Source organism: Punica granatum, chromosome 3 (assembly GCF_007655135.1).
Source record: "Punica granatum isolate Tunisia-2019 chromosome 3, ASM765513v2, whole genome shotgun sequence".
Classification (NCBI taxonomy): Eukaryota; Viridiplantae; Streptophyta; class Magnoliopsida; order Myrtales; family Lythraceae; genus Punica; species Punica granatum.
Genome location: NC_045129.1, coordinates 36,812,562 through 36,825,438, shown reverse-complemented (window position 1 = coordinate 36,825,438; position 12,877 = coordinate 36,812,562). Strand labels below are relative to the sequence as shown.

The 12,877-nt window shown below is 36.3% G+C and overlaps 1 protein-coding gene across 1 annotated transcript; it reads right to left on the bottom strand.

Moving 5' to 3' along the window:
• Positions 1-4,396: 4,396 nt before the first annotated feature.
• Positions 4,397-6,902, bottom strand: LOC116199916 (probable sulfate transporter 3.5). Its single transcript, XM_031530503.1, has 7 exons — positions 6,709-6,902; positions 6,465-6,552; positions 6,266-6,392; positions 5,864-6,150; positions 5,533-5,729; positions 4,956-5,402; positions 4,397-4,832 (listed from the first exon to the last, which is right to left on the bottom strand). The coding sequence occupies exons 1-5, from the start codon at positions 6,759-6,761 to the stop codon at positions 5,544-5,546; spliced, it is 741 nt and encodes a 246-aa protein (XP_031386363.1). The 5' UTR covers positions 6,762-6,902; the 3' UTR covers positions 4,397-4,832; positions 4,956-5,402; positions 5,533-5,543.
• Positions 6,903-12,877: the final 5,975 nt, after the last annotated feature.

Genomic DNA, 12,877 nt, shown 5'->3' with positions numbered 1-12,877 from the left:
TTTTAATCAAGGAGCTAAGGATTTTAAAAAGAAAGTAATGTGCGCACACCCCGACAGATAGATATATATATATATATACATATTTATTTATTTATTTATTTGTGTGTGTATACATAGCAATTATGTCCGGCTGGGACATATGGCGCCTTCATCCCCCCAATATTTTTTATGTTACTTCATTTGTCAAAGACTTCATGGAAATTAAATTCTCTCTTCCGCCCTCCACGGTACAATTATTTTATGTTACTTTTTTTTTTAACCCTTAGCTCCTCGATTGAAATAATCTTCGGAATACCAACCAATAATTTATGACATTTATTCAAGAGTCTCCAGTGTTATTTGCATTACGAGAGAACATATAGGATTGCTAATTATTCAAATACGTATGCATAATCTACATATGATTTTTCAAAGTTTATGGAGTCTCGTGTAATTAATGCAGGGTGAAATCGGCTCATACCAATCAAATGTCTGGAAGGAAAGAAAGAAAAAAAACAAAAGCACCAGCAAATTATTGTATTGTGTGGGGGGCCTGAAACTAAGGACGAGAATCTATTGTAGTGCATTTAATTTGTAAGGAATATTTTAAAATTGGATTTTAATTTTAAAAAAAGTTATATAAATAATTATGTATGAGATTCATTATTTGACTTTGTATGAATTATTTTATTTTATTATGGAAAAAAGTGATATAAATGGGATTCACTCTTTAACTTTATATGAATTATTTTGTTTATTTATGATAAAAATTAAGTTAAAATATGATTTTAAAATTACACTAACAAATCAAAGAAAGCATGACTCGTTTGGTTTGTGAGTTAAATTTGAACCCAATTTTGATTTTGGAAACCGACAAAAATATTTTTGCCCGTTTTCCTGACATACGCGGGACCCCCTGTCTGGGTCTTCCTCTCCATTTTCCTATTGACTGGTAGATGATTCCGGTTAAAGCGATCCACACGACCCCCCCAACCCTTGCCTTCTCCTGCTCGACAGCGTATCTCCTTTTCTTCGCGAATTGCTATGTTTCTTCCCATACTTCCAGTCTTCAGCTGCGCATGAAGCCGGCACCCCCACCCCGGCATCCTTCTGTCGTCTGTTCGAGCATTGCCCGAGCTAACATCCCCAATCCAGGCCCCTACCAGTGGGTACTCTTCTTAAGAGGCTCCGTTTGCTATTTCCCACTTACATATCGAAGTTAAAAGTAATTTCACCGACCTATTTCACGTTAAAATTTCCATGAAGTCTTTAGCGTATACAATGGGGCAGCGGGAGACATCTTATCCGGCTAACTGCCCATTGACTTAATCAATTGACTATAATGAATCAGACCATGCTAAACGAGGAACTAAACGTAATTGAGTTTGAAAATTATACCTACGCTAAGATATTAACTTATTATTTAATGCAATATTATATCTTATTACCGAGAAAAAAACATAATGTAACTTATATCCGTGAAAATTATAGAAAAGACCACTCTTATTTTTTCTTTTGTTATGGACAAGATTTATGAACCTAAAATGGGAAGAGAAAATAAAGGACACAACAAGTACTATTTTGAATGATCTATTAAATTTTTTCGGTTACAAAGGAAGCCCATGGGCATAATGCATTGAAATAGAAATCTTAAATATCTAATAAAGGGGCACGGATAGTCCCACTGGGTATCAAACCTGAGACTTATTGGTCACTAGACGAGAGGTGTACCACTGTGCTATTCCCAAATTGAAGAATGCATGACGTCACAGCACTCGATCCATCTTCTTGAAGTATGATCTCTCTTCTTATATTCATAGAATTGTTCTTTAGCCGAAAGCAACAAATAAGCGGTTCTTTCTTTCTGGCATCACGAAGCTTGTCGACTTCACTTTTGAGAGCCTGGATGTTCTTCCCGTAGAACAATGCATAACCAAACTGGCGTCCGACGGGCACAATCAAGCACTTTGCAATGTCGACAACAACTGAAACAGCTGAATCAATAGAGGCCATTTTTTTTTGAAGGGTCGAAGAAGAAACTCCAAAGAACAACAAACAATAACACCAAAAGAACAAGAACTTGGAACACATAGTAGTATGCCTTCTCATGGGTGGCAGCTATGGAGGCCGCCGCATCATAAGCTTCATGGGCTCCGGCTACCACTTATTTTGTTGTTACATCTAGGGTTTTTTGTGGAAGAAGAAAGATGAGGTTATATCGGGAATTTCATCTCTTTGTTTTAATTTATTGTAAATTAGACGTGTTTGGGAACAAGAAACTTCTTTACTTGACTCTATTTTAACGGGGTAATTGGGAGCTAGCTGTTACTACAAGAAATTTTGTATATTGTGACAAATTATATTGCTACGAAAGAAATTTTATCATAAGAAATGTATATTGTGATAAGAATGTTAAATTACATTAAATAAAGTCTCATGATGCACATACTTAATATGTACGTAGATACATATATATTTATATGTATACATATATATTTATATGTATACATATATCTTCAATATTATGTAAGGGCCGAAAACCAAGTATTCTCATAATAACAAACATAGATGTATATACATACTTAATCTGTATATTGTGATAGGAACATTAAATTACATTAAATAAAGTCAAATAATGCACATACTTAATATTTAAGTAGATACATATATATTTATATATATACATATATCTTCAATGTTATGAGCGCTACAAACCAAGTATTTTCATAATAACTAACATATATGTGTATATATATATATATTCATATATTGTGACACACAATATATAACGTTTTCATCGGGAAAATAAGTTTATCATCATAAGTTATAATTATTGTGATCAAACTTTATTTTGCCACGTTATATTTATTAGGACAAGTTTATTTTGACAAGATCCGTAGCAAGTTATCAACTATTTTCTGATTATTCTCAAAGGAGAAGATTATTCTTTTTACCAAACATCTGCGAATCCAATCACGATCTTATAATAAGAACAAGAGATCTTTCTTCATCAATCCTCTTGTCCCTCATTCTTCGAGAACTAGAAAGATCATTTTCAAGTTTGAATTTGTTCATTTGAAATGTGGGTTCTTCTACTTCATTTTTATTTACTTTACTTTTTTTTCCCTCTCTCTTCTTTTTTATATTATCGTGGGAAGACATCTTATATGTTATTGTGAACGTCGACGAAAGCGGCAGTACAAAATCAGATAATCCTAGTAGGTTGAAGTTTATGAAGGTGGTCACATTGAAGTTGGCCAAGAATCCCAATGGTATCGCTGTTATACTCGGAATTGCTTGGGCTTTGGCATCAGACTAGTAATGTATATTTTTAATTTTGTTATTACTTCAAAGGGAATCGGAACTAGACTACTGATTCATAGGTTTTGTATAGCTGCATTTGAAGGTCTGATGGTCGATGTTACGACTAATTAGTAACTCTCGTATGTGACCTCTGGCAAGTTGAAGTTCCAAATGCCTAGGGTGATTGATGGCTCCGTGCAGATCCTTTCCCGAGCTGGGACGGGCACTTCAATGTTCAATATTGCTATGATTCTCGTGTTATTATCATTCATCGACTTAATTGCGAAGGATCAGTAGGAATAATCGAATTATAATGGTTGGTCACCATACGATTTTAATTTTGATTAATTCTATTGATGTTTAGGCGCATTCATGGCCGCACACAATGAGTTCGTAGCGTGTGGGAGGTGACCAACCGCTGAGGTTCGTCGTGGGCCCAGCTGTTATGGCCTTTGGATCTTTTCTAATGGGCTTGCATTGACAGCCCATTTCGAATTGCCATCTTTCAGGTAATGGCCTTATTGTCTATGGTCTGTAACTTGGGCCTTGGGTCTCTTTTGTCGGAGCCCATTAAGGAGGCCTGAGTTTGATCGGACGATAAAAAACAATAATGAAAATTGGCTTGTACATGGCCGAAGAGGGAAGGGGGGCCAAAAAAAAAAAAAGAGCTTCTAGATCCAAATCGCCAAGTTCGTCTAAATTTGTTCTTGTAGGCAGCGTTGCCCCTGGCAGTTACTTCTTTCATCTACGCCAAAGAGTATGGACTACACCCGAATGTGATGAGCACCGCGTGAGTAACTTGAATAAATTCGAATTGTAGACTTGCCCGTAACTTATATTCCTTAAATTTCATTTTGCTGAAACATCCTTTAATCTAATAACTGTGCAGAGTTGTACTTGGCACGTTAGTATCGCTCCCGTTGCTGATCGTGTACTACGCAGCTTTATTGTATATGTCTTAGAGTGGCTTGTGATTAATGTTTGTATCTATTCGACTAGGTAGAACAGAATACAACGTTGGCTTGGACAAATTTTCGAGGATTTGCGGGTGAATAAATTGCAGTTATGTTCAGACATTTCCAAAGGAAAACAAGCGGTTTAAATCCGTTGGCACTGTCCTTTTCTTTCTTATTTTTTTTTTCCTCTGAAAGGTAATTCATGCATTCATAATAGAGATAGAAAATACAGCCGAGCCAAAGTATTTACATATCCATCTCTCTCCAAAAATATCGAGAGTGGAGATCGGAGATGTTGATTGGGGCCAACATGATACAACCACTTGTCCATGTAGCAAATACTGCGGTTCTGCAAGTTGCAGTAGGAGATCGGTGGAGTTCAATTGAGTGGCAAAACGTGTTCGCGCCAATCTAAGGACCCTCCAAATTCCCTGAGGAGCCACTCATTGCTCTCGGTTCGAAATTCATCGAGAACCTACATGCCTCTACAGCGTCTTCTATCGACAAGAAGAAGGATTCCTTGCCAACCTTCTCCACGAATCTCGACAAGATCATCTTCTCCATCACCTCGGTCCTTGGATTTATTATTGATACCTGCAAAGGAATGGACAAGTTAGAGTTTATATCATCAATATTGCTTGCTTAATGATATAAATCCCAATCAACTCAATGATGCATGGGGATGGGTCTTGTTGACATCTATGGCGCTTTTATTACCTTAATATCATTGGACTCCAAGCTGTGGTTTAGCTCTTGTAGCATCTCAAGCCCGGCAATATCAATGGTCGTCACCGCTGCCAAGTAGAGCGGTCATATCAGGTAAAACGTACACCCAGAAAAGTGTACATTATGTTCCGTTTAATGTTTAATCTGTCTGCTGAGGTCCTTTGGGTCGACAGAATAATAAGCAAATGGAAAAGATCAATCTGTTCAGGCCAACCAATGAAATACTTAAAATACGCAAAACAAGTTTTTATGTTCAATTAGCTCAAAGGGGGCCTGCCTCTATGTTGAGCCAATTCCTGCCGCCCTTTCACTTTCTTTCACGGTAAGTGCGACCAAATCGAGCCCTGAAAATTCTGACCCTATCAAACATATTAATGCTCGACCACATTTTCCTTGGAGGTTGAGATGCCGTTTTCCTCCCTAATCCACCTCCAGACCCTGCCATAAAATATCAACCAAATCAAACATCAAAATCACTTCGAAACTTCAAAGAAACAAGGACGGAACAAGCCTTTAGTTTTATGGGTCATTTTCCAAATATATACAGCAACTGCGAATCGATCTTCACCTTTCTTTGACTTAGACACAGTTGGCGAAATAAATTGGAGAACCCATTTCGAGAATCAAGATTCCTGAAATCTCATTCTCATTCGAAAAGGGGTACTGCTCTATGTCCCTAAAAAGGGCCGATTCCGGCATTTTTCCAAGCTTGCACGTAGCCGGCCTGGCCACGGAAAGAAGTGCCCTCCCCAATGACAGTCCCAACTGTTAAGGGAAAAGAAAGACAACAATTAATATGTGATGATTGAAGTCATCAGGACCTCGGACATTTTATGCATGGGAGCTGGATTTGGACATATCTTATGCAATGGTACGTAAAGAAGAGATCGAAAACTCACGGATATATGGAGCCCAACATCCATGCTGATAAAGGTGACGCCAAAGAAGGCAGCCATGCAGATGATGAAGTCAAACTTGTCGACCTTGAAGAACCTGTAAGCTTCCTCGTACTTTATCAACCCGAACATGGCGACCATTATGATGGCGGATAGGGCCACCAGAGGGGTGTAGCTGAACAGAGGGCCCAGAAACAGCAGCGTCAGCCTCAGGCAGACCGCCATGACTATGTTCGACATGGCCGTCCGGCAACCGGCATTAAAGTTCACAGCAGATTTCGAGAATGGCCCTATACAGACATTGTCAGTTAAAAACAATATGAGGTTGGCTGGTCGAGGGTGCGGCGCTAATCTCTAACAGATAAAAGTTTGGGGTATGAAGAGCGATCGATAAGCAATACCGACCTGTGGTGAGATAGCAAGAACTGAAAGAACCGACAATATTCATGAGTCCAAAAGCAATCATCTCCTCGTTACCATCCGTCTGATAATTCCTCATGATTGCAAAGCTCCTCCCTATTGCTGTACCTTCCTGCAAATAATAAAGACCAATAAATCAAACTAATAAAAATTCATCTAAGTTGTTTAAGTTAGATGATCATACTGCCAAGGCCAAAATTCCGGAGATGATTCCAGCTTGCAAAGTCACTGGTAAATATTGGGGGTCGAAGTTCAAATGCTGAACGACCCACCTGAAATTTACACGCAAAAAAAAAAATTACAATTACAATTAGAATGAATCAATAGACTAATTGAGTAATTATATGTGAATTTCGTAAGGAGATAGCTAGCGCACGGGAGGAAAATAAATAACGAGAATATCAAATTTGGAACGAGGTAGGACTTACAATTTGGATGCCATGTTTTTCGACGTGTCCGAAATAAGCAAACAAGCCACCATCTACAACCGTGACCATTGGGGCTATCGCCGACACCCAGAAAAGCCTCGGCTTCCTCTTACTCTGCATAAAAAGTCATCTTTTAGCTGCTGCCTATACTATAATAACTTGTAGGGATATGCCCTAAAGCTGGTTTATGTACTTGAATAATTTTTTTTATGGCAATGAAATTTATTATATTATTGATATATTATCTATGTTTATAATAATAAAGTCTTTAAGATTGTTTGAATGTTTCATTTTTAAAGAGTTAAAAATATGAGTGACGGAATAATTCGGTAGGAATATCTTTAAACCTTTTACGATTGTAGGAAACTTAACCGGGCATTATTTTTTCGGATAGATCATCACCTGTATTTGTATCTATAATTGATATATAGATACTAATGAAGATAGAATAGTGAGTCTCATACTATCTGATAACTGTTGTCATGACAGGTATATGGATGCTTATATTATAAGTAGTCGAACGTGACATTCAGATAATATTCATATGGTAATTTACTAATGTCAATGAATATTATCAATACCGTATTAATGCATATAGTCCTTAGACCTGAGATGAGACGCTATCTCATGTATATGTAATTAGAATTTGTTACTGCTAATGTATTTGTACTTAGCATGAGTATTCGACAGATAGTGGTTCTAGTTAGTTATATTTGGAGGTATGTGTATAATCAAGACAGTATTCACTAACCTGAGTAAACATGAAAAATATCTTACGAATTTGAGTTTTATTATGGATTGAGAAATCATCGGCCGGGTAGATAGACTTGAATAGAAAATAGTTTCTATTTAAGTTCTACAAATCTAATAATGAAATCAGAGAATCCATATGATTGGCTAAAGGGTTTGGCATTTGCCGTATTTCTAGTTAGATCGAGATATTATAGTGAATGGGACTCAATGCATGGTGTATACTATCACAGATTCTTTAGAATGTTTTAATTATACATTCATCACCATTTGAATTGTCATGATATGCTGATAGGCGTCACTCATGAACTTTGGGAGCTGATGGCATTTTGAAAATTATGCTTTTGATTATAAAAAGAGTTTTTAATAATGTCAAATGAGTTGATATTATAATCTCATTACCATTTGATGATGAACCTAGTTAGTCACACATATTGAGCGTGTCTAAACCGAGAAAATAATTAATTCTAATTAAGGAATTTATTTAGGAATTAATTATCCAAGTAGGCTAGCAATATGGTTGTAAGGGTGCTAGCACATCCTGAAGTCGAATTCATATCAAGGATAGATCTAACTAAGGAAATACGTGAGTTTTCTTATTTGAAAAGTTTTTATAAATAGATTGTCTGTTAATAGAAACATGTATCAAGGACTAGAATTATCTTTCTTTATTACTTGGAGAGCAAGTCATTAGATGACTTAAAGTGCAATGACTAATTTGTGATTTATTAATTAATATAGATTAATTAATAATTGCAATGAGATCCTTAGGGTAAATCTATATATAGATATGATCTTGTGATTAACCCTAAGCGTGTTGTTAAGCTCAAGACTCGAATAGTGAGATAGAGAGGAGAGTCGTCCGAGACCTCATAGACTCAGCTGCACACTGCTCTTGACTGATCGGAGGCTTCTCGGCTTCCATTCGGCAATTCGGTGTTATCCAAGACATCCTTGAAGCGGTCCTTTCCTTCCATGACGATTTCATTCGAGTTTGGTGACCTAGATCGAAGTGTATGGGTCAAGAGGAGGCCATATTCGGAGGTGATACACTTGTGTGGACGAGTTAGAGACCAGACACTTGGACGATTGCTTTAATCGACCGAAACGACTCGAATCCGACAAGGTAAGTTTAAAGGTTCTAACTTTTCTTGTGGATTCAATATATAATGTTATTTATTCGTTAGAAGGTGATTCATCATGTCAAAATTTGATCTCGAAGTTTTTAATAAAAACAAACATGCGATAAAAATTTGATTTTTACCGATTTTAAAGTTTCCGCTACGCATGTGCTCGATTTTCTAACAATTGTTTCAAAACCACTATTCTATTTGAATAGATACGTCTTATGTGCCTAGTTTTGGTGATTGACTGCGACTTGTCGAAGTGTTCGACGAATCCATATCGAATCGGATACGAGAAATCGTTTCTCGTAACCGGCCCATGGGCGGTGCTCTCTCTTGGCTGTGATTCCTTCTTGATTTCGGAATTAAATTCCGAAGAACAAAACATCATAGCCGTCAAAACGATCCGAGAAGTCCTGCACGGCACGCTCAGAGGACCTGGCCCGTGCACTTGTCTTGCTTTTGGTAGTCGGCTTTCATGTCCGCACGTACTGGTATCTATTGCTTGGCTGAGCTTATATTATATGGAAATTTGGAATCTGTCAAAGCCATGGCATCTTCCCCACTAGTAGATTCTTTCCCACATTCACTCCACATAATTTTCTGATATCTGGCCTACATGCACTAAGAATCTAGCTAGCGATCTCAGTGACATGTGGAGTAATATTTCCATATAATCCTTTGTTGGGGCCGGCCATGCTCGATAGCTAGCTGGTCTCAGTTGGTCCAAATGAGACTCGTTAAACGATTCGTCTCGAATCAGTGTCTTGACGCTAGTGATGACTTCGAACAATGATCAGTACAACCACATGATATTTTTACGGTGCCTCAGGGAGGTATATATATCTGGATAGAATTCCGATATTAAGGTAACAATTTAAGTGATGAGACATATATGGAGTTATTGGGTCAAGAGATAGCGTCCCGTTAACCATCAATTTTATCTTGACATTTCCCTCTTCTACAATATATCACCACCGCCACTTCTCCCATTCAGTGCATCTCGCAATCCAAGTTTCATTCTTCGGTATAATTATTATGCCTCGGTAAAAAGGGCAAGTAATAAAAGGATAGGATTATCAATAGGAAAATTAAATTTCCTCCGAAAATGTTCGGAGGATGTTCCTCCAAATGTCACTTAGGTACAAACTGCCCTTGCTTTTTTCATTACTTGCAAAAATGCCATTCGTGAGAAATTCGGCTCTGCCTAATTCGAAGTGCGCAGCATCAGTATGATCAATATATGCAACCGGGTGATACAGGTAGGAAACGCATTTATATTCGTATAAAGTTTTCAGAGGCTCTAAAAATAAGATTCAATACGATGATACGTTATTGATTTTGTTTAAATTAATTAAGGCAAATTACACAAAAAAAACATAAATTTTGTAAAATATCTTAGTTTTTTCTTAAAATTTTGTTTTATAACAAAACAAATCATAAGTTTTCTAAATTGTCTCAAAAATGACATCCGTTATAAATTCCGTTAATTTTGCATACGTGGACTATAAACTTCAGACATAAATTAATAAACAAATAAGATAGGTTAAATAAAAAAATTCAATTTTTTTAAAAAAGTCTCAATTTCATCATAAATTTGGTATGTAATAAAAAAAATCATATGATTTATTAGATGATGTATAAACTTTGTGGTCCCGTGAAATCTACGTAAGCAAATAAACGGCAAACTTAACAGAATGGTAATGAGAAGTCAAATCTGAGACGATTCTCAAAACATGTGGGTTTTTTTATTACAAAACAAAATTTAGGACAAAACTGAGACGTTTTATAAAATTTAGGTTTTTTGTGTAATTTGTCCAATTAATTAAGAAGTTTTTAATTCAATTTTTATTATTGGAATTACAAGTGCCTTACTGTTTTCCCTTTTCTCAATCATATGCTACTGCTAGAAGGCCCTTAATTCCAAATTAAGTAATAAATGAACTACCTTAATAATCCTAATTAAGTATATGCGATTTGGAAATGATGGATTTCCCCCGCCTATCTATCTATTTAAAAAATGTTGCATCAAGTTGATAATGACTAGGTTTTATGTTTATTTTATATTTTCTTACATTTAGCACTCTATAAAATCTAGGTGTTTTCCGATGAATTAATAGCAGGGAAAATATATTGACTAACTTATACATACTTGCAAACCATACTTAGCTAGAATGGTAACACTTGATCACCAAATCTCGTTTTGAGAGATTTGATGATTAACGTTGTTAATTTGTGTGAGGATAGGGTGATTTAAATTGCACTTAATTACACTGCAATGTGAAAATGGCCTAATTTCTGGTCGTATAATATATAGAAAACTATATAGACATATCTTAATATTCTGAATGTAATAACAAGCGACAAGGTCACTGTCATCATTAATTATGATTATATACTTATCACTAATTCGAGCTACCCCATAAGCAACAAATTCCCTTAGGTTGTGATTGATAACTCCAATTAAGTGCTGAAATTTTAATTTCAGCACTTAATGGAATTTAGCTTGTTTGATACAAAATGAAAAGTGATTTAATTTAATGACTCTGTCACAAAAATGCTGAATGAGTAAGTAATGAAAAAAAGGCACATAATGATTCAGCTCTCTTTTTGCTTACTCGCTCGGCATGGATTACTTGTTTGCTTCTTTGCAGCAGTGTCCTTGAACTTTTTGGATTTTGTAATTTGGTTTCATTCCCAGATTTCAGTCAGACTGTAAGAGAGAGAGAGGGAGAGAGAAAGGGGGAGGAAGAGGGACGACTCGAATGCAAGGGGCGGTGGGGGCCCCCTATTCCGGCCACCACTGCTCGGGAATCAGGGCTTGATCCCTCTCAAATTGAAGAGAGAGACGGAGTATCGAATCCCGATTCTCGAGCGGTGGTGGCCCTAATTCCAGTCACCACAGCTCAGTCGAAGTCGTCGGCGACCTCGATAATGACAGTGGTGGCCGGCACTGCCCCTCCCTCTTCGTTGAACCATTGATTCTTTTTTTTTTTTGCACTTTTTTAATTATCTAAATTTAATTTAAAAAATTAAATAAGATATGGGCAAAAGTGAAAAGAAGTTATAGTAGTGGGTATTTATCTATATATAATTTCAATCATTATACTTTCACCCAAATCAAGCATTTTTTTAGCTAATTAACTAAGCACTTATTCTATTTAGATCTTAAATTTTCAGCACTTAAAATTAAATCAAAACAAACACAACCTTAGATATCGCAAGATGGCGCCATAATATTTGAAGCACGTGTGCATAGAATAATACGCACATTTCAATTTCGCCAAAAAATGCATTAATTAAGTACTGTTGAACTGCTTGCTTAAATCTTTGTCCATTCATCCGGCTTGGTCGATTTAAAAGTTGTCGGCAAGTAATTTCCTACACGATTTTTAAAAAAAAATTATGCGAGAAGGAAAGCTTTTTTATATAGTTTGTTGTAAATTTGGCTGGCAATTTCATTCGTTTGAAAGGCCAAGCTATATTAGAATATTATACTATCGAACAAGTTTAGCATGTAATTAATTTAATAACCAGTTGGGAAATAAAGATATTCAGGTGTACGTAATAGCTTATATTAATAACTAGTTTTTTTTTTGTTAGAGTCATGTAAATGGAAATTTCTTGATTGGGAGAATCTTACCTCATAATGGGTTAATTTGACTCAAACTGGATAATTCGGAATCCATTAAACTTTCGGACACCATGATACATACAAAATTTTTTTTTTGTAATAACGTGGATTGGTTCAAGAGATTCGGCACGCTTTTCCCTGAAGTAAAGTCTTGAGTCTAATGTAGTATTTGTTTGGACTTAATTTCAATTGCTGAAAATTAAGTGCTGAAAATTTAAGATCTAAGTAGAATAAATGCTTAAACGATTAAGTGAAAAGTGTTTGATTTGGTGAAAATTATAATAACTGAAATTATATTTACATAAAGGCCCATTACTTCAACTTCTTTCACTTTTTTGCCCATATTTTATTTAATATTTAAAATTCAGAAAATTATAAGAAAAAATAGAAAATTGCCCCAAAAAAAGCTAGAGTTAGTTTCAATCAGAGAATGAAGGGGCGGTGGTGGCCCCTGATTTCGGCCACCACCGCTGTAATTAAGGTCGCCGGCCATGTCAGGGGTTGTCGGTGATCTCGATTGGGCGGTAGTGGTCGGAATTGGGGGCCACCACCACCCGTAATCTCCTTCTCTTGATGTCATCGGCGATCTCCTTTATCCCGATAGGGGTCGATGATCAAGCCCCCATAGCTCTGATTGAACTCCATTTCTCTTCGATTTTGA

Excerpts from the sequence above, each read along its gene's own strand:
- LOC116199916 (XM_031530503.1), bottom strand. The coding sequence starts at position 6,761 with ATGGTGGCTTGTTTGCTTATTTCGGACACGTCGAAAAACATGGCATCC. Across the intron at positions 6,151-6,265 it reads TTCTTGCTATCTCACCACAG|GGCCATTCTCGAAATCTGCT; the intron begins GTCGGTATTGCT and ends ATGTCTGTATAG. Across the intron at positions 5,730-5,863 it reads ATGTTGGGCTCCATATATCC|TTGGGACTGTCATTGGGGAG; the intron begins GTGAGTTTTCGA and ends TTCCCTTAACAG.